The sequence below is a fragment of the Nilaparvata lugens genome, chromosome 4 (assembly GCF_014356525.2).
Source record: "Nilaparvata lugens isolate BPH chromosome 4, ASM1435652v1, whole genome shotgun sequence".
Classification (NCBI taxonomy): Eukaryota; Metazoa; Arthropoda; class Insecta; order Hemiptera; family Delphacidae; genus Nilaparvata; species Nilaparvata lugens.
The window spans coordinates 41,513,715-41,539,437 of NC_052507.1; the positions used below are offsets into that span (position 1 = coordinate 41,513,715).

Here is a 25,723-nt window from a genome sequence, read left to right on the forward strand (position 1 = left end):
CATATATCTCAGGACCTATGCATCTTATGGGCATTTGAAGGCCTGAGTTTAAAAACCAGACAAGCGCCATTTTTTGAGAAAATAGGTTTTTGTCTGATTCTTATACTACAGAAGCTGCCGAATCGATTGGTGTAAAAATCAGACATGTACAGTGCCTAGTTTTGCCGCTAGATGGCGTTTACACTTGTCTAAATCATATGCTAGCAAACCGATGAGTTTGAAAACCAGACATGTACTGGAGATGTCTTGTTTTCAAACTCATCAAGGTTGATTTCCCGTCATTTTCTAGGTTATGTCACAAACTAAGTTGATTTGATTGTTTGTTACTTTAGATAATCTTTATTGATTAAGTTTTCAGAGTGAATATTACAATATCTCAAGTCACTCCAATTATCTTTATTGCCTTTATAATTATTTATTTTGAAATGAATTTGGATAATAATATCAGCATGGATAATAGTGACAGAGATCCAGATTTTATTCCTAAAGCACCACCACCAGTCAAGTGTTCAGCTAAATTTTTTTTATGTACAAATTTATGTATAAATAGTAAGGGTAGTAGATTCATAGTTTTCAAATATAGGAGTCTTGTCTATGAAGGACATACTGTAGAAGTCCACAACATAACTGACAAAAACATGACCCTTACAAAAAATTTACAATTTCTATGAATAAGAAAATTTCAATATAGATAGAATAAATTCAAATCCACTCTAAGATGAAGGCATCCCTTTGAAAATGCATAAATGAAATTACATACAACATTTTAAATTAGAGCTTGTGCCACAAAACTATCATGGATTCTATGAAAATCAAACTAGAGTAGATGGTAGGCATGTGTCAAATAATGTAGACAACTCAGCATCGGAATATGATGAATGATAGGTCTACCCTATGATTAATGTCTATTTCTTTCGTATATAAAAGTTGAAAATGCTCAAATCATGTGTTAATTTTCCAAAATCCTGCCGAAAAATATGATGAGTTTGAAAACCAGATATCTCCAACAACTTTGAAGCCCCCTTGTTAATTAATTAAAAGTTCAAAAAAGGTTAAAGTGATAGAAAACGTACAACAATATGGTAGAATTTGTAATAAAAGAATGTGAAGTTACTTTTTTCGGATTTTTTTGTGATAAGCAGTTTTTTTTTGATTCCCCAACAATTTAGTCTGTGGCACTTGTCTGGTTTTCAAACTCAGGCCTTCATTTGTATTCTGTGCGAAATTGAAGCTTACTAAATTACCAACAAGTTTTGTCCTCTAGATTTTTACGATATCTCTCATAGTTTCTGAGATATCCGCTCTTGAAAGTGAGACATTTTTTGAGAAAACATTTCTGCCTCCATTTATTTCATCTTTTCGGCCTTATAATTTTCGAATGATTGATGAAAAAATCTGGTGTGGTACACTCACACAACTTTCCTTGCTCATATTTGAGACTACGATCTGTATATGTGTATATATAATCGTTTTCAGAGTACTTTTTCTTTGTGTGAATTGTGAAATTCGATGATTTTTTTAGTTGTCATTTTTTTAAAGTCGTCAAAACAGCTGTTCTACAGATGAAATATCTCGACTATGTGTTATTTTTATGAACTGCGCTACCTACCTACCTCATGCACGAGAAGGTTACTAAGTCGATTTCCAAGGATGAGGTGGACCCCCATTGGATTCCCAGAGAAGACTCATGCCAGTTGATAGAGCTGATGAATAACAGAGTATGAATTTGGAAAAAATCGGTCAAGTTATTTTTGATAAAATCTTGAAAAACATGGTTTTTTAGTAATTATCCGCCATTTTTCTCAAGAATATTACGGAGCTCCTGCAATTTTCCCAGACAGAAATCTCATGTCATTTGATAGGGCTTATAAATAGCTGTCCATGGTATAAATTGAAGGAAATCGTTAGAGCCGTTTTCGAGAAAACTGTGAAAAACATGGTTTAATAGTCATTATCCGCCATTTTTCTCAAGAATATCACAGAGCTCATGGAATTTTCCCAGAAATGACTCATGCCAGTTGATAGTGCCTATGAATATCTATCCATGGTATGAATTTGAAGAAAATCGTTAGAGCCGTTTTCAAGAAAACCATGAAAAACCAGGATTTTTAGTAATTATCCACCATTTTTCTCAAGAATATTAAGGAACTCCTGGAATTTTCCCAGAAATGAGACTCATGCCAGTTGATAGGGCTTATAGATAGCTATCCATGGTATAAATTTGAAGGGAATCGTTAGAGCCATTTTCGAGAAAACCGTGAAAAACATGATTTTTTAGTCATTATCCGCCATTTTTCTCAAGAATATTACGGAGCTCCTGAAATTTCCCAGAAATGAGACTCATGTCAATTAATAGGGCTTATGAATAGCTATCCATGGTATAAATTTGAAGAAAATTGTTAGAGCAGTTTTCGAGAAAAATGTGAAAAACATGGTTTTTTAGTAATTATCCGCCATTTTTTCTGCCATCTTGAATTGAATTTTATTGAATTTCTTATTGTCGGATCCTCATGGTATAAGGACCTCAAGTTTAAAATTTCAAGTCAATCAGTTAATTAGGAATGGAGTTATCGTGTTCACAGACATACACAATTACCACACACACATACACATACACAAACCACACACATACACACACACACACACACACACACACACACACACACACCACACACACACACACACAGACCACACCCAAAAATCATGTTTTTGGACTCAGGGGACCTTGAAACGTATAGAAAACTTGAAATTGGAGTACCTTAATTTTTTTTGGAAAGCAATACTTTCCTTACCTATGGTAGTAGGGCAAGGAAAGTAAAAACTCCGTGCTGATTATGAGCTGATAGAGCATCAAATTATCTTCAATTTGATGTATATTTTCACTATTTGACGCATTTCCCTACAACTGTTGCAGCAGTTTTAGTGTTGAGAGTGAAATTTTCTGTTCAGAAACAAAGATCAGTTGACAATGAAATTTGGAGGGAATGTTTGGAACACAATTTTCGACTTTGCAGCTTTGTTGAGACTAGTTTGGAAGTGAGCATATCAAAAATCCCAACCCCTACATCATGTGCTGAAGGGATGAGGGTGGTTAGAAAGTTGTATTTTCCACTTATTACTTACATGCTCATATCTTGGAAACAATGTGTTCTATTGACATAATAAACTGCATAAAAATGAAGCTTAATCAATTTCCTACAAGCTTTGTTCGGTAGAGGTTTTCGATAAATATGATACTTATCGAGATATTTATGTTGTAAAGTGATGCATTTTCGAAAACCCCAGTTTTTCTTCAACTCATTCGCTCTTTCAAGTTGTTGACTGTCAGTAGACCGGGTTGTAAGGCCGATCTGCAAAGTAGTGGACTGTGAAAGTGTATAGATGAGATCTATATCTGATCTAGGCACTGACAGCTTTTCATTATTTGCTATGAGCGGATTTACAAACCTTGAATGTGTAGATCCGAAAAAATACCTCTGGTTTACTGTGCGTCTGAGCACAAGTAAAATGCACAAAAGTAGTGCAATAATGATGACTAATAAATTAAAGAATAATAGATAATAAGTTTCTTATTATCCGTATGTAATGCTGATATTTGAATGTAACTATTGGAATGCTTAAAATTAATGTAGTTGTAATTAAAATAAAAAGAATTAGGAATGCACTCAAGTAGTTTATTGTACCTAGACTTTTTGCTAGTACGTTTAAGAATACTGATACAATGTTTCAAAACGAAGTTACTTCTGTGAGCGCAAAAGAATATATTGATGCTGAAACTAATAATAGAACAATAATGACAATGAGTAATGATTGAATTGAACGTACAAAATTTAGCAATGTTTAAAAATGAATAAAATTTAGAATACTTGAAAAAAGATCGTAAATATGAGAATCTAACCTGACTAATAAAAACAGTCGAGAGACAAAAAATCCTAGATAAAAGTCCTGCAAAATTCTTAGTAATCTTAAAGGTAAGAAAAAACAGAAATTATATGAATATGAACAATTACCTAATTTCACAACAAATGAAAACTAGGAATTCAGTTTAGGTAGAATCCAATCGTACCTGAAGCTTTCAAGCTGTTGACTATGTAACACTGAAAGAGGACAAATATAGCAACTTGGCTATAATGTAAGCAGAAGGAGCAGAAAGTCTGTCCAGAACTGAAGGTTCGATTAATAATTAAAAATAGAAAAGGTTGAAAAATACCAAATACAATATTGAAAGGAGACAAAGCTCAGCATATTGTATTACATAAGCGGGCTGGGAAAATGACAGCTTAACGCATGTCAAGTTACATGGGGAATATTACTATATGTAGAACACATAAGTAATAATAATAATAGAAGATAAAAAATTGAATGATTGATCGTATAAAATAGTTATTATTTAGGAATAAAAGTTAATCAGGAACAAAATTGATGGGATGAAGACTACCAGTAAACACAGTGCCTCTGAGAGGGTAAGTACAAAAATGTGAATAATAGAATAAGACTTCCTGAATAATTAATGATGTGTTGCCAAAGTGATAGGCCTACGGTGATTCAAAATCCGAGGATGGAACTTGACTCCTGTCAAGTACATTGTAGTTGCAGACAGCTGCTGGGCTAATAGAAGTTGAACGATGAAGATATCTTGATTATATCCTGATAAACGATGACCGATGCGGAAGAGAACTTGATTTGAGTACGTTGAGATATTGAAAGTTGAGACTGTTCCAATATTAAAATTGATAATGAATATAACGACGAATGGGCAATTCACAAATTGAATGAGTTTCACTGGTTGAATGTTAATTGGAAAAAAGGTTCCACCATGAGTTAAGTAGAATAATTAATGTTTGAGGTTATGTCCTAGAGTTGATGTATTGCAGTGAATAAATATTTGAAAAAAGAGATAAAATGTTCTTGACAAATGAAATCACTGGCATCAGTAAGAATTGAGATTGACAAAGTTCGACTAAATAACTGATGAGTAGCTAAGACTGAGTAGCTAAAAATGAGTAGCGGTTGACAATGAAAGGCAAACTGCACTTGCGCAAATTTCCTGAGTTGAAATATTGAATAAGGTAAGCTGCACTTGCACAAGACTTCCCAAGTTGAAAAATGTATCTCCTATGAGCATACAAGATGAATGAATGTAACCGCTAAAAAGTGTGTACTGATGCTCAGTAAAATTGAAGTGATAAATAATAAATCAAAAGTTCATATTGAGGATTGTTGAAAGTTCATGTGGAATTCATGTTGAAATTACTTACAGTTCATAATAATAATGTGATGAATAATTGAAAAACGTTGTACGCAGAAAGCATGGCGTGAATTGCAAAAAAGGACGCTTAGTAGAAAAGTCCCGAAAGGTAAGTTAAATTCATAGAAAATATGGTTGAAAAACGTTCACTGATGAAAAATGCGTTGAATGGTTCTTGAATAAGCACACAAACTAGGACATAATGAATGATGAAAATGGATAAAGTTTTCCAAAGATGGACGCGTTAAATTGAGATGTTACATCGTATGACTGTACAAAAGAAGTGACCTTCTTGCTTGCTGGTTGACGAAACAGGAACTGCCCAAAAAGCGGAAACATGACGTCCACGGCAGTCATGAGCACAAACTCTACGAATGAAGTGAACATATAAATCGATATTAAGCGAACTGAAGGTGTTGAGGTTGAAGTGACTGTTGAAGTATACCAAAGGAGGTTCAAAAACAATGAAAATACAATTCAAAATACTTATAGACGAATATTAAACTAGAAAACATTGAAAGAAGCAGACGACAACTAGCGCTACTATCGATCAAGCGATCAATGAAACTGTGACGTCAGAGATCGCATGACACATGAGAAAGTTGTCAGCGGACTGTAGCAGCGGTAGATTCAAATGCTACAAAAACAAGATGGACGACCATAAGACTGGCTAAAACATGAGACGAAGTCTAACACAAGTATTATAACTTACTTGGGTCTTCTACTGGACCTGATGATATACCAATGACTATTGTTAAACTGATTTTGCCAGCAATAATTAGACCCTTAACACATATAATGAATTCCTCATTAATTTCAGGACATTTTCCTAATAGATTGAAAACAGCTAAAGTGATACCAATATTTAAAAAAGGTGATATCAAAAATCTGGTGTGTCACAGACCAGTAGCTCTATTATCCGTTTTTTCGAAAATATATGAACGTGTTGTATACATTCAGTTGATGGATTATTTAGTAACCAATAAGATACTAGACAAAGAACAGCATGGTTTCTGTTCAAAAAAATCGACCATTACTGCAGCAGTGGATTTGATAAACACTGTCATTGATGCTATTGACAAGGGGGGGAAAAGTTATTGGCACATTTTTAGATTTGAGTCGAGCATTTGACAGTGTTCTGTTGCAAAAATTGTAAACTATGGGAGTGGATGGTAAGGAGCAATCTTGGTTTTCGTCCTACTTGGAAGGCAGACAACAATTTGTTGAATTAGAGTATTCAAAAGAGTCACAAAATCATATTTATCGCTCTGAACTGAGATTTTCAAAGTATGGGGTTCCTCAAGGCTCCATATTGGGTCCATTGCTATTCCTGTTCTACATCACAGGTATGCCTGACATGGTCCACGATCAAGCTTCAGTTTGTCTTTATGCGGATGATTCAAATATAATTTTCTCTGGAAAATCAGTTGAGGAGGTGGAGCTCTCATCCACTATATGCCTATCCGCAATTAATGATTACTTGAATGGCTATAATCTTGTCCTGAATACAAGCAAATCTAAAGTTGTTCCTTTTCAACAAGACAGAGTAGGAACCAGTCAGTGTGTTCAATTTAGCTATAAATGGGGAAATTTGAGAAACTATAAATAGTATGAAATTCTTGGGCCTGTTATTGGATAGCAATCTCTCGTGGGATAGTCATGTATGCCATGTCATAAAAAAGATATCTCCTGGTCTTTATGCTCTGAGACAAATGTCCAACGTGTGTAGTATCCAAACACCAAAGTCAGTATACTATGCTGTAATACATGCACATTTGGCATATGGCCTGTGCATATATGGCAGTACAAGTAGAAGAAATTTGGATAAAATTCTTGAACAACAGAAGCAGGCAATTAGAATAATGTTTAACCTCAGAAGAAGCGACTCAATAAGACTACTGTTCTCTCAACTTGGGATTTTAACAATTTATGGTCAATATGTATTCATTGATGTGATCATGTTTTTCAGGAAGCAGTCCAATGTATTAGAGTTAAGAAATCAGACTCACAACTATAATACCCGTTTTGGCCTAATTATTGAGAGACAGATTGGATCTTTTTGAAAAAAAAAAACAATTTTCAAAGGAAGAAAGTTTTTTATCGATTTACCAGGCAATTTAAAGTTAATTGAAGATATCAAAATATTTGGTAAGAATCTGAAGGAATATTTGGTGAGCTTATCTCTGTATTCTTTGCAGGAGTTTGACAACAGCAATCATTGATTTATTTTGAATTTTATTCGTGTAACAACTATAGTAAGTTAAGACTTATATGTAATTTCAAACTGACGCTATTCATATGTATTTGTACATGTCTGATGAATAAAGATTTTTCTATTCTATTCTATGCCCACGGGCTCTATCACTCTATATTAAGATGGTCATGGAGACCTGTGTCACTCTAGATCAATGTGTTCATGAGGGACCTATCACTCTAGATCAAGATGTTCATGAGGGGCCTATCACTCCAGATCAAGATGTCCATGGAGACATATCTAGCCCAAGATGTTCATGGGGACTGCTCATGGGGATGTTCATGGACATGTTCATGGGGATTGCTCAAGTGAGAGGCTTCCATGTCACTCTAGATAAGGGGGGCATATTGTTCTACATTAAGATGAGCATGGGGGACATGTTACTCTAGATAACTAGATAAGGGAGGACCTATCACTCTAGATTCTAGTCATTGTGTTTTATCATTATTATTAATCTGCTTGTATGTATGTTACAGATGAATAAAACTACCAGATGTCAGCAGACCAGCAGCTCTTTTTTTTCTTGATTTTTAAAGCACCTAGTTAAAGACTAATAAGCTATTCTATTTTGAAATAAATTGATAAGAATATTGTTTGTGAAGGTAAAACCCATTGGTTAAGCCTTCTATATTGGTCAAGGATTAAATAAAGATTATTTTTAGCATAAAAGGATACAGTATTCTGCCTTTGCACTTCCAATTGAACACTTTAGCACTAAACTAATTCATGTGGCTTTCTGCATTGCAGTCTTCTTACTCCATGCACGTTGAGCAGCTGGATTGCTTCCACGTTCACATGTTGATGAAGTCTTTTCTCATGTTTTTCTGCAAATCTTTGGATTTCACTGATGACTGTCGCCACTCCCAGGTCGCGGTGGAGATCAGAGTTCCTGATGTACCAAGGAGCGTCTACACAACTTCTGAGTACTTTGTTCTGGAAGCGCTGGATGATGTCGATATTGGATGGTCGGGTGCAGCCCCAGAGTTGAATTCTGTAGGTCCACACCGGCTTGAGAATCTGCTCGTAGAGAAGCAATTTGTTATAATTTGACAACTTTGATGTCCTCCCAAGTAGCCAGTACATTTTCTTGAATTTTATGCCAAGTTGTTCTCTTTTCTTCTTCACATGCTCCTCCCATCTGAGCTTGGCATCCAGCGTCATGCCTAGATACTTTGCAGTGTTGGAGTAGGGTACAATATTCCCATTGAGTGTTAAGGTGATATATTGAACTCTTCTGTTTGTAAAGTTGACTTGAACTGATTTTGCTTCATTTTATAAGCCAGTGTTTTGTCCAAACATTGATTCTGTTGACTGCCACCTGCAATTTCTCTGTAGAAACTTCAACAGTTTCACCAACTGATAAAGCTGCTGTGTCATCAGCAAATGTTGCTACTGTAACGTTTTCAGGTTGAGGTATATCAGATGTGTAAATCTATCAGGTCTGGAATTTTTGTTTTGTCTGTTGGCCAGTAAGTTGGTTTCCTTGTTGAGTGAACATCGCAGTGGTATTCATTAACAGCCAGTAATAGCTCCTTTCCTTTAGTAGTGGTCAGTCAGGACCCCCATTGTGTATTCTTTGAATTGAAGTCTCCTCCGATGATAAATTTCCCTGTGAAGTTGCTTAGGAAATCAATATATTCTACCTTCTTCAAATTAGATCATGGTGGACAGTAGACGGCTCCAATTGTGATCGTACCAGATGGTCTACCAATAAGTTTGACTTTGATTGAAATCGACTGGAACTCCTGCAATTCTATCTTCTTGAACTCGTGATGGTTTAGTTCTTCTCTTACAATAACCACACTTCCGCCTCTAGCGCTGTTGTTGGGATGTATAGCATGATACATTTTGTACCCTCTAATTTTAAAGTAGGATTCTTTGGTGAAATGAGTTTCGGAAATGAGACAGGCAATTAGAATTGCTAATAGATCATCTTTGTGCTGTAGTAATCCATTAGCATTCCAAGTCATAATTTTGAATCTATTTTCCATGCTTCTTGTGAATGACTTCTGGAACTGAAATATTTTCCAGTTTTTCTAACCTACTTAAAATTGATTTATTCAGGCCTTCTTGCACAACTAGTTTCTCAAGAATCAATTTAAGTTGAGTTGTAATGCTCAGTTCCAAATCTTTACTCAAGTTGTAATCTTGAAGACTTGACTTTTCGTTACTGTTGATAGGTACTTTATTTTTCAGCTTATCAGCATAACTCTGGTTCTCCTTAACTCTACTGTCATTTATTACAGCTCTCTGTGGCACAATAGGATCGTTTCTTTTGTTGACTGACGAAATAGATGTTATTGCCTTTTTCTTATTTCGAAGTGCCTGCAACTCTTGTGCTACAAAACATCCTCTATAATTAGCAGGGTGCTCCATCCCACAATTGTAGCATTTAGGCTTAACTTCTTAACTCTTAGTACAGTTGATAGTGATGTGGGGACCAGCGCATTTTACGCACCTAGGCTCCTTCTGGCAGTATTTTTTAGTGTGTCCCCAGGTTTGACAATTTTTACATTGTGGTAGAAATTTCGATTTTTTCAGGGGGACTACTTCAACCTTCATACCCATAATTACACATATTTCATAAATTCTATTTATGCTCTCTGTGTTTTCGAAAGTTAACATGAATATTGGGAGTGGTTCTTTTGTTTTCCATTTAAGAATGTTTACCACGTCCAAAATTTTAAATCCTTTTTCCTGAAGTTCCTCTTTTATTTCCTGTGGATTGCAAGTGCTGTGCAACTTCTTCACTATTACTCTAATGGGTCTCGTTTGCTTGTTTTCAAACAAAGACCAATTCATTTTTTTGTCATTCAGCAATGATGTAGCTAGTCTATAATTATCCTCAGATTCAACGTTGAGTTTTAAGCTACCATTATTCAATAGTGTGATCTTATAAGAGTCTTTTATTTTTTCATTCAAAATCTTATACACTAATTGATAGTCTTGGATGTTGTAGAGTATTATTGGAGGAGGTCTCTTAACTTGTTTGATATTAGGAGTTTTTTTTTGGTTCAGCATTCTCTTTTAGTTCAGTTTCTCTACGTGAACTCACTTTCTGCTCATTGGATGATGTTGGAGGTGAGTCAGATTGTTCTCTCTTCCTCTTTCTTTGCTTTTGACAAATCCATTCTGTTTCAGTAGATAATTCTTCTTCATCGGTATGATAATTGTCCGTATTTTTTTCTCCATTCTTAGATTTAGTCTCTAACGCTGATAATCTAGTTTGAAGCTGTTCAAGTTGAATTTTAAGTTGAGAACTTATTTTTTCTGATTGCTGGAATTTTGTATTAGCTTCGTTCCAAGCTTTAAATAAAAATTTTTCGCATTCTGATTGAATTTTATCAGTTCGAACCTTGTAGGAGACAGGTTTATTTTGTTCAGTTATAGTAATAATAGTCGTATTATCGTCACCGTTCATAGTTACGATAGTTCAGTTCTCACAATAGAATTACCGATTCAGCACTCTCTGAAGCAGCAATATCCGAACTCGGCTACAGTCATAGTTGCTGCCAACGCGCGCGCGCACACACACACACACTCACTCAATTCAGCAATGCCGTTTTCACTGACACAACAGTTTGATGGTATACTTTTAGAATAATTACATGAATTTCACAAAACACGTCTATTCGCTTCGGCTTCTGAAAGCTGACTGAGACCAGCAGCTCATCAGGAGAGTTTTGTACCTTAGAGAAGACATTCAACAACAACCTTCGGACACTGTTCTACAACATCTCTTTACCAAATGAAGCAACGGACTTCTACTCTCTGCTAAACAGCTTGCAGTCAAAGATTGTTGATGTCATAGGCCAGGAGTTTCAAACAAATGGACCAATCAAGGTCAACCTAGTGTTGGAGGCTACATACCAACGCAGCCACCTTGATGAGAAGACATTAAGTCTTCATCAAGTCTGCTCATCAAGCAGAAAGAATTCCAGAATGTTGCATTCAAAACACCCAATTATTCCATAATCAATGTCAACGATCTAGCTGAAATTATCAAGGAGGCATGCAAGAAGCTGTTGGAAGAAGAGGCCAAGTTTGAGGGCAACTCTAGTGGATGGAGCCACCTCATCATCGATGGTCTCCTCATCTGCATAAGCAAGCACAAACTGCTCTGAGGATCCTCCTACATTGAACTGCCGGCCAAAATTGCAGCAAGAAAAGCCATCATAAACCACAAGAATTATGATTAACAATGTTTTAAGTGGGCAATCCTTGCCAAACATGTTGAGGGGCGTGATCCCCAATGAATCAATGATAGGTATAATCAGTTTGTTGGAAAATATAATTTCAACAGAATATCTTTTTCCACAACCATCAACCAAATTGATCGGTTTGAGAAAGATGATCCATGTGTAACAGTCAATATATATGGTCTTGATTCCAAGTGTATAATTTATTCAAGACGTGTTGCAAAAGAAATGAAGGAGGATCATTTCGATCTACTAATCCTCCATGACAATGATGGTAGTGAAGCCACCACCACCACTCAGGACAGCAGTGAAGCTACCACCACTCAGGACATCAGTGAAGTCACCACCACCACTCATGAAGAAGAAGAAGAGGGAGATCTTAACAGCAATTACTGTTAATGAAAAACTTGTAAGATTTCAGCTCACTAAAAACACACAACGCATAATCATTTGTCGTAGGTGCTTTACACACTATACCATCAACAATAATGGGGAACAGAGGATGAAAGATCACGAGGAGTACTGTGCCAACAACCAGACTGCTAGAATCATCATGCCTCAACTCAAGGAGGATGGCAGCCCACCAACAATGAAATATGAGAAGCACTTGAACAAATTCAGGCTACAGTAGTGGGTTATTACAGGAACAGCATATCCAAACAGGGGCGTGGCCTTGCCCCCAGGACCTGGGGACCAGCGCCAAGGCCACCCCCCCCCCCAAGGGGACCAGCTCTGAGCGGCAACCCCCCCCCTCCACCAGAGGGGGAGGGGAGCTAAACCAGTTCCCTCAAGAGCTAAACCAGTTCCCCCTCATCATAGTCGTAGTCCCAAGGACATGCCCACTATCAACCACTTCCCACCTAAGGTAGTCTGCTATTCCAAAGGTATTGAAGCTTTATTTATTTATCTTATTTATTTATTTATTTACAACAATATGGGAGCATACGGGAAAACCCAAAAATTGCTCCCCAATCAAAAAAATTACAATGAGCACTTTACAAAAAAAAAAACTTAAAAATCGAGAGAAAGACATAAGGAGAAAACTATTTCATATTTGTGAAGAGAAAAAAATGTGATGATAATCTAAATATACTGAAAACTTAATATACTAAATGCTAGATACTATACTATTATTATACTGTACTAGAAACCATTTACAATATGAGAAAATAATGATAGGGGAATCAAGAAAATACAAATAACATTCCAATAATGAGATAAATGATAACAGAGCTAAGAATGAAAGGAAGTCATCTACTAAATATGGTACTCTATGTAAGTTGATGAGGTCTAGCATGGGAAAAATAGGTGTCACATTGGGTGGAGCCGCTTACATGCCTTCTTGAACTGACTGGGATTCATATGAAAAAGGTTGCGCTGTCATACCAGTAAAAAGGGGTGACTGAAAGGGGTGATAGGTTTCATGGATTCAAAGATGAGAATAATCAATTCATATTAAAAGAATTTGCAATGATTGATCCTAAAGATACTTATGTTATATTACATTTCAAACCACCATTTCCAAAATCACAGCTACCATAGAGAACCTATCAAGATGTATGTTTGTTGGAGTTTTATCATCACAAGATAAAATGGGAATTGGGTGAAATAGATTATTCTGATGATCTAATGAAAGCTTGTCTCAAAAACTATGATAGAGTATATACAAAGGGTGGAGAAAAAGTGGAATTCCTAAAGAAATGTCACAATAATGTTGAAACAATACCTGATAATTTTGAAAGGCCCAATTATAGAAAGTTCTCTGATTGCTGGACTTATGATGTTTGCAGAATTCATAATAGTATTGTTGATGGTAGATGTGCTTTATTCAGTGCTAAACATTATTTGTCATTGATGTTGTCCAAGGCAGAGAAAGTATTTGGTCAAAAAGTGGATTACTTATGTGAAGCAGAGCGAATGAAAAGTATGAAGATGTGTCCATTATTTTATACTAAGGAAAACAAACGCAAATATGCAAGACAAGGATTTTACTACAATGGGCAAGAGGTAATTTATGTATGGTGTGGATATCAATTATACATGCACAAGGCGAGAATATGCAATCTTACAAGTGATGTTGCTAATCCAGTAAATTTTTCAGTTCTTGTACCGCTCATATAAAAGCTCTGCTACAAACAGAATCCATTCCAGTGTGCTGTTATGAACAGATCTGATCAGTGTTGTAATGGATCCTAACTGTTGGTTGTATGCTGATATAGAATTGGAATCGAAATTACGTGATTACATAGACTGGTTTGATTTATGTGAAGAAGCTATTGTAAAAGCAAAATGTGAAAATTGTGATGTTATGATTGCTGAACAATTAAAATTAATTTTTCTAAACACAGTGAATGTTTGTGATATAAATGATTACCTATGTTATTACAGACCTATGAAATTGGATGTTCAAAAACTAATCCAAATTGAGGATGAAGTGTTGCACAATATAAGTTCATCTAACAAAGAGGATCCTTAGGGTTATTGACATTTGCAAACATGTTCAATCATTTCTGACCTTGGGATGGAACAAAGAAGAATGGTAACAGTGATGGTGAACTGCAAACCGGTTCAAACATGAGAACCTTGATGAGTGGAGGGGGGAAAACAGTGCGATACCGCATACAATAGTGAAGTGGCTTTCATTCCCAGTTTAAGAACAGTTGAGTGCAGAGATGTGCTATTCTACTCCTACATGATGCAGCAGCAGCAGCAGTTCAATTTGACTAAATTCAATGAGACATCAAGGGAGAGTATTCCCATTGTGCAGATACGTGACTTGAAGTCTGACTCCAACTATCCAGTATATAAGGCAAGAATAGTTCATACACCATTCAGATTGAGAAGTGTGTTGCGATTATATGAGAAAAATAAGTGAGGACAACCTGTGTTTTTTTATGTATATTTGCCAGAAAGGTTTTTATCAGACCTAAATGGAGAAACTTTGGAAAGTTTTAATAATGGGAAGTATGTCATGAGATGTATTCACCGGGAGGATACATCATTGGTACTTCTGGATGATGTAGCAAATTAGATGAGGAATAAAATGGAATAGGCCTATTTCTTAGCTGTATACAAATCAATTCTCTATATTAAACTATTATGAGTTTTTCATAGTGGTTTAGTATGGAATTGATATTAATGTTTCAGTTTTGAAATGGGGAAGGGTTTTAAGCTAAGGGTTTTAAGTTTAAGGGTTTAATTTTAAGGGTTTTAAGTTGATGCAACTTTCAAGTTTATATACCTACATCCTCCTGTCAGGTGGAAAGTGAAGCATATATAATAGTAGGTAAGTATAAGATTTGATTTAGTATAAGCTTGTTAGAGCTGCAGTTCAGTTGTACATAAGTACTTCTTGTTTAATAGAACATAACCTCACATATGTCTCATTGTTTTAGTTATTCTAAATTCAAAAAGTTGTCCAGGTTATTAATGGGAATAACTTTGGATGAGTTTACAGAATTGGCTAATAGCATTAGATTCTCACAATATTGTGTTGAGAATGATAGTAGAGTTGAGGATAATGATGATAAAGAATTGTCTGATGATGGTAAATGGTCAAATTCAAGTTCAAAGTATTCAATCTTATCTGAAGTGTATGAACTCTTAGATATTGTAATTGAGGAACATGGCCATTTCCACTATGGATGTAGCAATGATCATCATATAACAACAATCACAGATAGTAATCAATTGTGGGAGGCTATTTTTGATCTGGCTGAGCAGAAATGTATTAGGAAAGGTTGAAGTTAGTGTCTTATTCACTCTGTCAGTTACAACATGTCTGTGGACAGCTTTGGACGTGTTTCACATGGTAAAAGTAATGAGATAGATGCTAAGGAATATTTAGAAAATCAGTTAAGTGAGCATAAGAAAACAGTTCTAACTAGATCCAACTTTGATAAGGAAAAGGCAGATTTGATTAGATCCAAAGATAGTTTGAAGAAACAATTGCAAGAACTTAAATAAACAGTTTTGACAATAACAGATTTTAATAAGGAGAAGGCTGAACTAGTGTCATTTGATCATCTCAAATCAAGTTTGAAGATAATTACTGAAGAAGCGAAGACTAGTATTAATAATCTATTAACTAAAGATGAGTACCAAAAAGAAAAGGTTTGATTTGTTAGTTATGATAATCTTAAGACTGGAATTAGGCTATTAGAAGAGAGTATGATAGATTATGTATACAATAATGCTGAATTCAAGCAATATATTCATGATGCAATGTACCAATACGCATATTATCTGATAGGAGAATGTGTAATGGCTTCAAGAACATTTGATTGGGCAGAGCTTGAAGGTCATGGCTTCACATTAGAACATAGTGTGGAGGATTTTTTCTGAAGAATTAGAATGTCTAAACCAGAGATTCCATTCAATAAGGATGATTTTTTAACGCAAGAAGAACATCAATTAAAACATTGATATGATGGTTATATAAAAAAAAAACCATCTGACTAGGATAAAAGGCTGGTTTTGAGCAAAATGGTAGATTTGGATGTGGAGGGGGGGATCAAACTGATGAAAATGGGTGGAGATAAATGGTTGATGACTTGAAGTGGGCAGAGGTAACATGTCAATGACCCCTGCTGGTCCCCCACCACTGGAGGGGGGAGGGATTTGGCCTTGGCGCTGGTCCCTGGGTCCTGGGGGCAAGGCCACGCCCCTGTTTGGATATGCTGTTCCTGTAATAACCCACTACTGGCTACCATTGGTAGCCTATGCAGATTTTGAATGTTTGCTGGAGAAGCCTGAGGAAGACAAACAATGGATTGGGAAGGAAACCAAAGTGATCCAGCGTCACACAGCAATGAGTTATTGCTTTTACTTTGTCAGAGGTAAGAACTTATTACCATCATGGCTGACAATCGCTAACATCATCCCTCAGGAACCAATCATCTATAGAGGACCTGATGCAGCCAAACACTTCATCAAAACTCTGACAATGTATGCAAAAAATCTAGATGAGGCAATTAATTATCGACAAATAAAGATGCTTCCACTGACAGCTAGGGAGAAAGCAAGACACAACGCTGCCTCCAACTGTGAAGCCTGCAAGAAACCGTTCAATGGTGACAAGGTGTATGATCATTGTCATTTATAACAGGGTTTTACCCTGTTTCTGTGCAACAAGTGTAACCTACAAAGATGTCGTATAACATTCATTCCTGTTTTTCTACACAACTACTGATAACTACTAACCAATCTAACTACTGATAACCAGTCTAGCTGCTGAAGTGATAAAGCAGGGCTTATTATAAATCCAGGGAAAACTTATCTTATGACAAATAGTTAAACAGTATACAGCAACAGTATAGGGAAACAGTACAAATAGAGATATAACACACAATGGTTGCTCATTGGATTGATCAAGAGAGATTATTTATCTGGGACAACTGATTGCTTTCACCTAAAGAATTGAAACATAGGTGTGTAATTGCATTGAGAAAATATTGGTTGTTGAAAAGTATTCTCAAGAATAGAGAGCTTAGTACTGGAACAAAAATACAAATAATTAAAGACCTGTGTTTTTCCACACTTATTTTCGGCTTCCAAACTTGGGCGTTAAAGAAAGCAGTACTACAGAGAATAGTAACAAATCAAATGGCGATGAAGAGGAGCATACTGAACATACAAAGGCTGGGTAGAATTAGAAATACATCCATCAAGGCAATAAAAATATCAGACAATGTACTGTACTGAAGACAATTACGACTCTGAGGTGGAAGTGGGCAGGTCATGTCGTTAGATTGGAGGATGGCAGATAGACAAAGACTCTTACTTTGCGGAAGCCCAACTGGAGAAAAAGGAAAATCGGACGGCAACAATTCAGATGGGAAGAAGACATTGTGAGAGTGACTGGGGATAGATGGGCGGTGAGCACAAAAGAGAGAGAAAGGTGGAGTAACCTGGGAGAGGCCTATGTCTGATAGAGGACCTGGTTTCCTTAAACCAAAGAAAACGAATACATTAGCATTTGAAAATTTAATTTTGGACTTTAATAAATTTTAAGAAAAAATGTATATTTGAATTATTGTTGTAATAATTATTTTCAAGTATTATCTTAGCAGAAATGTTGAATCTTTCATATTCTTTTTTCTTATTGTATAGTGTTGGGAACCAATAGAGGCTGTATTTATTTATTATCAATATCAGAATTATAGAGATAAATCACAGAATGGTAATAATGAAAGAAGTGACAAATATTATGGTTTTACGCACCTCGCAAGCTAACTGCTGGAAATCGATTTGATGAAAGGGTGGTACGGGTGGATAGATCCCTGAGGTAACATTCGATTCAAATTGGTTCAGTATTGCTTTCAGTCTGACAAAGTTGTACATTATGTAGACTGCACCTGCAACAAACAACACAAATATTTGTCGCTATGGATGTTATACATACACTTACTATTATTATTGAAAGAAATATAAGTAAATTTGACAGTGTAATTAAACTGATAAGTGAATTTAACTGTTACGTAAAAATGAAGTTCACTGATATATGTATAATTGTATTTGAATTTACATGTTTTGTATAATAGTAACTTGTCAAGCAGCCTCTTTGAGGTTCGCTTAAGGTAGCTTATTTATTCAATAAACATTTTTTCTATTCTATTCTGAAAAATATGGCAAGAATGGAGATGCACAAGAAGCAATTGAATAAAAAATAGTTCAAGTGCTCTACATTAATCAAAAGCAAACATGTCGTGAAGAACTAGAAGAAAATTACAATATCTTTAGAAAATACTTTTTTCCTACAGCTACCTCGGAGAGTTGCTGTTCCTGTACTGATTACAATACCCATAAATTCACTTTTCCGCTCTAGTGCAGGAAAATTTTTTTTCTGCACTCCAGATTTGCAACATGGCAACACAAAATAGTTGGTGGGTTATATGGAGGATTAGTGCCAGAAAACAAAAATTAAGTTGGTAACAATGACTGTGGTTAGATCTAGATAAGAATCATTTCAATGGCTACCCTACATTTATGATAAAATCCCAATCTAGAAATCCAAAGCCAGAATAATGTTCATCTAAATCATAATTATTAAATAATCATCATTTAATAATAAATAATAGTTCTTTTCTATTGATAATTATTATTTCAACTGCAAGAAATGAGAAAAGTAGCAGATATACATCATAAAATTAGAATTTTGAGGTTAAATGATTACCGTTTGATATTCATATAAATAAAAAGAATAAAAAACATAACAATACTACAATAATATTCTCTGTTGTCTATGTTATTTTTATAAATATGTTTCAGTTTACTTTGAGCATTTTTCTCAGTGATTTTGAGGTTAAATGATTACCGTTCGATATTCATATAAATAAAAATAATAAAAAACATAACAATACTACAATAAATATTCTCTGTTGTCTATGTTATTTTTATAAATATTTTTCAGTTTACTTTGAGCATTTTTCTCAGTAATTTGAGCAAAAGTCTAAATATCTGAATCCTGTTTCAGTAGCTGGATGAAACAAATATATATTTTGCTCTGTAGGTACGATTCTTCCCGCTAGGTCGCGCGCTTGTCAGTTCAGCCATCTTGCAGCCATCCCAATCAGCTGTTGGCGTGTATTATGAATGCAAATTTTTTGATCTATCTGTATTTTTTCTGATTCTTGAATGAATAAAAATGAGAACTTTGGCTGAGAATTTTCAACTTCAATTGGATTATTAATTTTTAAATGAATTAAGGTTGTTATTAATAACAGCATCACACACACACACACACACACACACACACACACACACACACACACACACACACACACACTGTCACCTGGTCATATGGGACATATATATGATTCATATATTTATCTCATATTGATCAGGATTTTAGAGTTTTATTTTACGAAAAGTTTAATGAACGGTGTTTCTGCCTTTGAACAGGTTTGTCATCGACAGAAAGATTGTTTATTTCACTTGTTATCAAAATTATTGTAGTTTCTCTTTTGTTTTTGAAAACAAACGTGCTCGGCTTGTGCGACTGATAAAAATATGTATTTGAAATGGCTTCATGTTGGCATTGACTGAGTTATATATTAATACCCAAAAATTTACTAGTGGTGTGTGAGCTCGTTCGTTAGGACTGAGAGTAAAGTCCGGCTGTTCTGGTGAAGGGGATAGATTTTATTCTTGTTTTATAATACAGTTTCCTGTCACAGTTCGGCAGTTTAAAGAGAATTGTATTATTGAAGAAGAAGGGATCTGAACCCACTTCATTAGATCAGTTTTTTATTTATTTTTCATTAATAATTAACGTCGCGATTAACCAGTGGATGCCAAATTTGGGGCCATTATCATAAAGGTAGGTGACTACTGAGTCATTGTTTTAAAATTTCCATATTCACAACAAATTTAATCTTCACTAGCAGCCAAGCGAGTAGCCCTTGAAAATATTCATATTTTTATTGTTATTTCATAATTTATAATTATAATTCTAATTTTTTTGTACAAATAATTTATTGTTTTGTTTTAATTATCAAAACCAGTACGATCATTTTTTTTTGTTTTTCATTTTCCCACCTTTACATATTTAGTGGAGGTTTATCCTGCCGTCCAGATCTTGTTTACATAATTGGTGGAGACGTCCGTGCTTACAACACACACACACACACATTTGATGGATTTCAGCCATCATTTTACCCATAATCATTTAATCAACCACTTCTCATATTCAAAGGTAACTGTAGGGAAAGTTTAATGTGAAATACGTGAGCAAAGTTCCTCTGCTGCACTCAAGAAGCCATTCTGCCAGAGCCATAGGTGAGTAAACGTTTCTTTTGGTGCAGCAAACTGTCACTTTGCGCACTAGTTGCACAAATAACTATTATGAAACTCCTCCTTGCTTCCTACGTGTCACCAATTTGTAATAAAATCTATACAAATCTACCAATTAAATTTCCTACTAGCCTCTAGTAGAAAGAAGTTTAATAACAACCTTCTTGAAAAACTTTTTTTCCTACAGTTACCTTGAAAAGTGACCATTCCTGCACTGATTACAGAACGCAAAGTATCTTTTTTCTGCTATAGTGCAAATTATCAAAAGTATTACTTTGCATACTCTTAATACTTTGTGTATTATCTTGCAGCCATCCCAATCAGCTGCTGATATTGTTGGCATGTATTTTGAATGCAAATTTGTTTTATCTATATTTTTTCTGATTTTTAAATAAATAAAAATGAGAACTCATTAAATTATACAGAAAGTCATTTAATGAGAACTTATTGAATTATACGTTTTGAATATTATTAATTATTATTCATTATTTCAAATAATATTTTTTTTCATCCATAAATTGATTGGTTGAAAAATTATTTAGAAATTAAGCTTCAATCAAAATTATTCAAATTTTTCAATTAATTGGATTAATTCAATTTTCAATTTGAATAGATCATTGATTATTAAGAAATGGTTCAAGAAACCATTCCACCCTTGCCTACGGCTCCTACAGCTCGTGCATAAACGTTTCTTTCGGTGCAGCAAACTGTCACTTTGCACACTAGTTGCACAAATAACTTTTCCTTGATGCAATGATGAGTTCTGAAAATATAAATTGTGATCAGAAAATGAAATGATAAAGTAATGGACGAGTAAAGTTTTCAACTGAACCATAATTAATACCACAAAAGAGAATCACAAAGAAGATGAATTCAAAAAGTTATATTTCAACTAATAAGTGTTAGATATATGCGATCTAGTAGGCCTTGGCTATTGGCAAAAGTGTGGGAATCTTGTTATTGAGGTTATGTGAGTTTATGATGATTTGTAATTATTGTGTTGCATTAATGCATTGTTTTAGTTGTGCGTTTCAGTAATAATAAATAATAATATCAAGTGCAAATTCGTTGTTAATATTCCTGAATCCTGACAGTGTGTTCTAATAAATCAGAAGTGGGATGAACTAATAAAACAGTGTATTGTGTAAACCGAAATACAAAAGTGAAAGTTGACTGTTTCTATCAATTGAACCTGTTACGTTTCTATCAATTGATCCTGATACATAGTAAAAATGGATGACATATTGAACCTGAATAATCAATTTATACTTATATTATTATAATCAATTTGAAAAATATTTACAATTGAATCAAGTTTCAACAATTCTACGACAGTGTTGTGCACCCATAGTTATCAGTTACCACAAAACTTTGAGGAAAATTTTCAAAATATCAGCACAAGTAAAATCATCTGCTAAGATTTGAAATCTGATAGAAGATGCAATATAATTTTAGTGTCCTATTTAAAGTTAATAGTTCTAGCATTCTAGAGTTGTTATTAAGCATCTTCTATCCTCTGAATTCTAAGAAATTACCAAAATAAGTCAACCACCAATCTACTTGCTAAGTTTAATTCAAGTGATCTCAATATTTTTTTTTCTCCAAAGCCATTCTATAATATATTTCATCCATTTCAACCAATCTGTGAGCGATATAGGTAATATCAGAGATAGTTCCAACATTTTTATTTCAAAAGTTTTATTGTTGATTGATGAGTGTTTGACTATTGTTAAATTGATGTGGATGTCAACTGAATCTATAGTAATTTTGATTGGGTTAGAAATTTTGAATAGTAATTTTGAGTTACTAGTTTATTGTTGATTGATGAGTTTATTATTTGAATATTGTTAAATTGATATGAATGTCAACATAATTGATAGTAATTTCGAGTAGGCTAGTAATTTTGAGTTCAAGTTAATTGTTGATTGACCAGTTTATTGTTTGACTATTGTGATATCGATATGAATGGTGAACAAGAGCCTAATATGTCACAACAGCCTAATCCTAAGGCTGATCGTTCTCATGATTCATCCATGAGTGGTGACCCATTTTATGGATTTGAAAATGCTGGTAATGGAAACGATAAGTTGATGCACATCATCACTCAAATGAGTAATATATTGCAGAACCAACAAGTACAATTGAACAAATTACTTTGTCCAGACAGCCCCAGAACTGAATCTGTTCACAATTTGGGGATATATTTGGTGGCAACAGTGCCTCAATTCAATGTCATGCCCGATTTAATGCGAAATTTAAAAGAATTCACAGGTACCGAGTCAACCCGCGAAGCTCATGCTTGGCTCCACTCTAAAAAGTGCAGCTGCCATTCACCAGTGGACTGATGCTGTAAAATTAGAAGCAGCCAGAACCCGATTCAAAAACGCAGCTGAAAACTGGTACATTGAATGCCAGGACGAGGTGACAACTTGGGCAACGTTTGAGGAGCAATTCACAATGGCATTTGTAGGTGAGGAGAGCCTCATGGAAAAATGGATGGCAATGCATGCCAGAGTGCAGAATAAAGGTGAGGATATAAGTGAATACTTTTACGACAAATTGCGATTATGTTCAGCATTAGATATGACTTTCAATGAAGCAAAACGTCAAATAATTGAAGGACTATGGTCAAGAGATTTGAGTGACCATTTGTTGGGGACTCAATATAAGAATAAATATGAACTGCTAAATGGTATGAAAGACTACATTGCAATGGTGAAAGCTAGAACTACAAGTGCTCGAGATCAGTCACCTACAAAACACTTAAAACCAGTAATGACGAAATTTCATCATCATTTCCAAAGAAAAATGATCCGCGATGTTACAATTGTCAAAAGTATGGGCATATTTCTAAGGACTGCTCAGAACCGAAAAGGCCACTCCTATGCCTCAGATGTAATAAAGAGGGACATACATCTAAATATTGTAAAGCAGTTAATCCTCAGGTGTTAGCAGCAGTTGACCAATCCAGGACGCCAACAAATCCATTTCAGAAAAATGTATCTGTAAATAATTTCTCCATGCTAGGTATGATTGACTCTGGAGTCCAACATTCTTTGATCAGAGCCTCTGCTGTAATCAAAGCTGGCTTAAAAGTAGATTCATCTACTACTCCTGGTCTGGCTAGAGAATTCGAACTGTAACGCCAAAATGCCAGACTGCAGTTCTGCCAATAGCAGGCTTGTTTGCGCCAGCGCAGATCGTCCTGCTGTTTTGGCCTTATCGATGTTAAAGCCCCAGTCCATCTTGTCTAGTCACCCCGTCTTGTTGTGCAAGACCGAGTTTGTATTTTGTCATGTAATTTTGATCGGAAATTTCTTGTAAATGATTGTTTGAGTGTCATGTGTGTGAATTATGAGTATAACAGCGTAAATAGTGTTAATTGAATTAATTTGAATTGGATTTGAATTTATAAAGAATCCAGTTTGAGCTTTGTTCGAAACACAGTGTATGACCTGCAAGTTGAACACAGAATCAACGAGAAGACAGCCCAGAAGCCAGAACCTGTCTTATTCCCAGATTTCATCCCACCCTGAACCTGATCAAAACACCTAATAAAGGCTTCGAAGGGCAAGTAGACAAGATTGGATTAAATCTGGTGAGTTTTTGCTCTTTTTTATTGTTCATTAATGCAGAGTTTGACTGTACAAATAACCTGGCTCAAATTGAAGATTAAATTTTTCCCCTTGTTTGTATTTGATTATTTGAATAGTAAATTACAGTCCTCTGGTAGCTCTAGCCTGAGCTTTGTTCAAAACAACCCCTCTATATGGTGTAGGTGATATGAGTTCACCATCAGCCCATACCTTGGGTAAATCAATTTGTGCTGTCGAAATTGATGGAGTTGAGGTGCCTGAAACATTAGTTTTTGTACTTCCTGATAATGCAATCCCTGTTGATATCTTAGTAGGTAGGGACTGGCTCCACCACCCAAGAGTGAACTATTATCGAAAAGGAGATAATTTGATTATTTAGGAAGTGATAAACCCCCTTAAAAGCATTTTCATTGAAGATAAAAAAAATTCTAACTCAAATCAAGATACATATGTTTGCCTTGTAAAAGATGACTATCCACCACTTACCGAAAAACACCTTAAAATTTGTAATGATGTATCTGCTGAAGAAAGACAACAGGTAATTGACCTATGCAATAAATTCAGGTGCTGCTTTGCATTGAACCTAGAGAAAAGCGGCTTTGCGTGGATTACCGTAGACTAAATCGACAAACTTATTGACTTCCATATCCATTACCAGACCTGGACTCCCAGCTAGAAACCCTAAGTGATGCACACATCTTTGCTACCCTTGATCTGGCTCATGGTTTCTTACAGATCCCGCTTTCAGAAGATGCTCGTCCTAAAACAGCTTTTGTAACCCCGGACAAACAGCTCAATTTGTATGTATGCCTTTTGGGTTGACAAATGGCCCTGCAGAGTTTCAAAAATTGATGAACAAAGTTTTGGGACCCCTCCGAAAAACCATTGTTCAGTGCTACTTGGATGATTTACTAGTTCCAGCTAAAGACTGGGCCACCTTGTTGAAAAATTTACATCAAGTCTTTCAAGCATTGTCAAAAGCCGAATTAACTTTAAAACCTAGTAAGTGCCAATTTGGAGTTACAACGGTTGAATTCTTAGGATTTGTGATATCGAATGGAAACATCCGCCCAGGTGAACAGAAAACCAAAGCAATTTCTGAATTTCCAACACCAAATAATGTGCATGAAGTCAAACGTTTCTTGGGACTCACCGGATTCTTTCGACGCTTTGTTCAAGGATATGCTGAACTTACTTAGCCAATAACAAATTTGACTAGAAAAGATATGCACTTCAATTGGGGTGTTGAACAAGAAAAGTCCTTTCAGAAGTTGAAAGTTATATTGACCTCTGAACCAGTATTGAAACTGTATGACCCAAATGCATACACAGAAGTCCATACAGATGCATCTTCACTAGGACTTGCCGGTATTCTCTTACAACAATCTTCAGGAGACAATAATTTGCATTTAGTATACTGTGTTAGTAAAAAAGTATCAACTACTGAACAACATTACCATTCTAGTCGGCTCGAACTCATGGCTATTGTTTGGACACTGAATCGACTTCGAACATACTATTGGGAAGAAAATTTACAATTGTGACCGATTGTCAATCATTAGTTCATATGAATGTACATAGGACAAGTAACCCTCAAATTGCGTGGTGGGTTGATCAGATTCAAGAGTATGAT

The 25,723-nt window shown here is 35.2% G+C and overlaps 1 protein-coding gene across 1 annotated transcript in view; it reads right to left on the reverse strand.

Moving 5' to 3' along the window:
- The window catches only part of LOC120351183 (DALR anticodon-binding domain-containing protein 3-like), a 47,931-nt gene that overhangs the window by 16,621 nt on the left and 5,587 nt on the right, over nt 1–25,723 (reverse strand). The window contains exon 2 of the mRNA XM_039427500.1: nt 17,924–18,057. Coding sequence (XP_039283434.1) covers nt 17,924–18,057 — 134 coding nt within the window. The remainder of the gene's footprint in view (nt 1–17,923; nt 18,058–25,723) is intronic.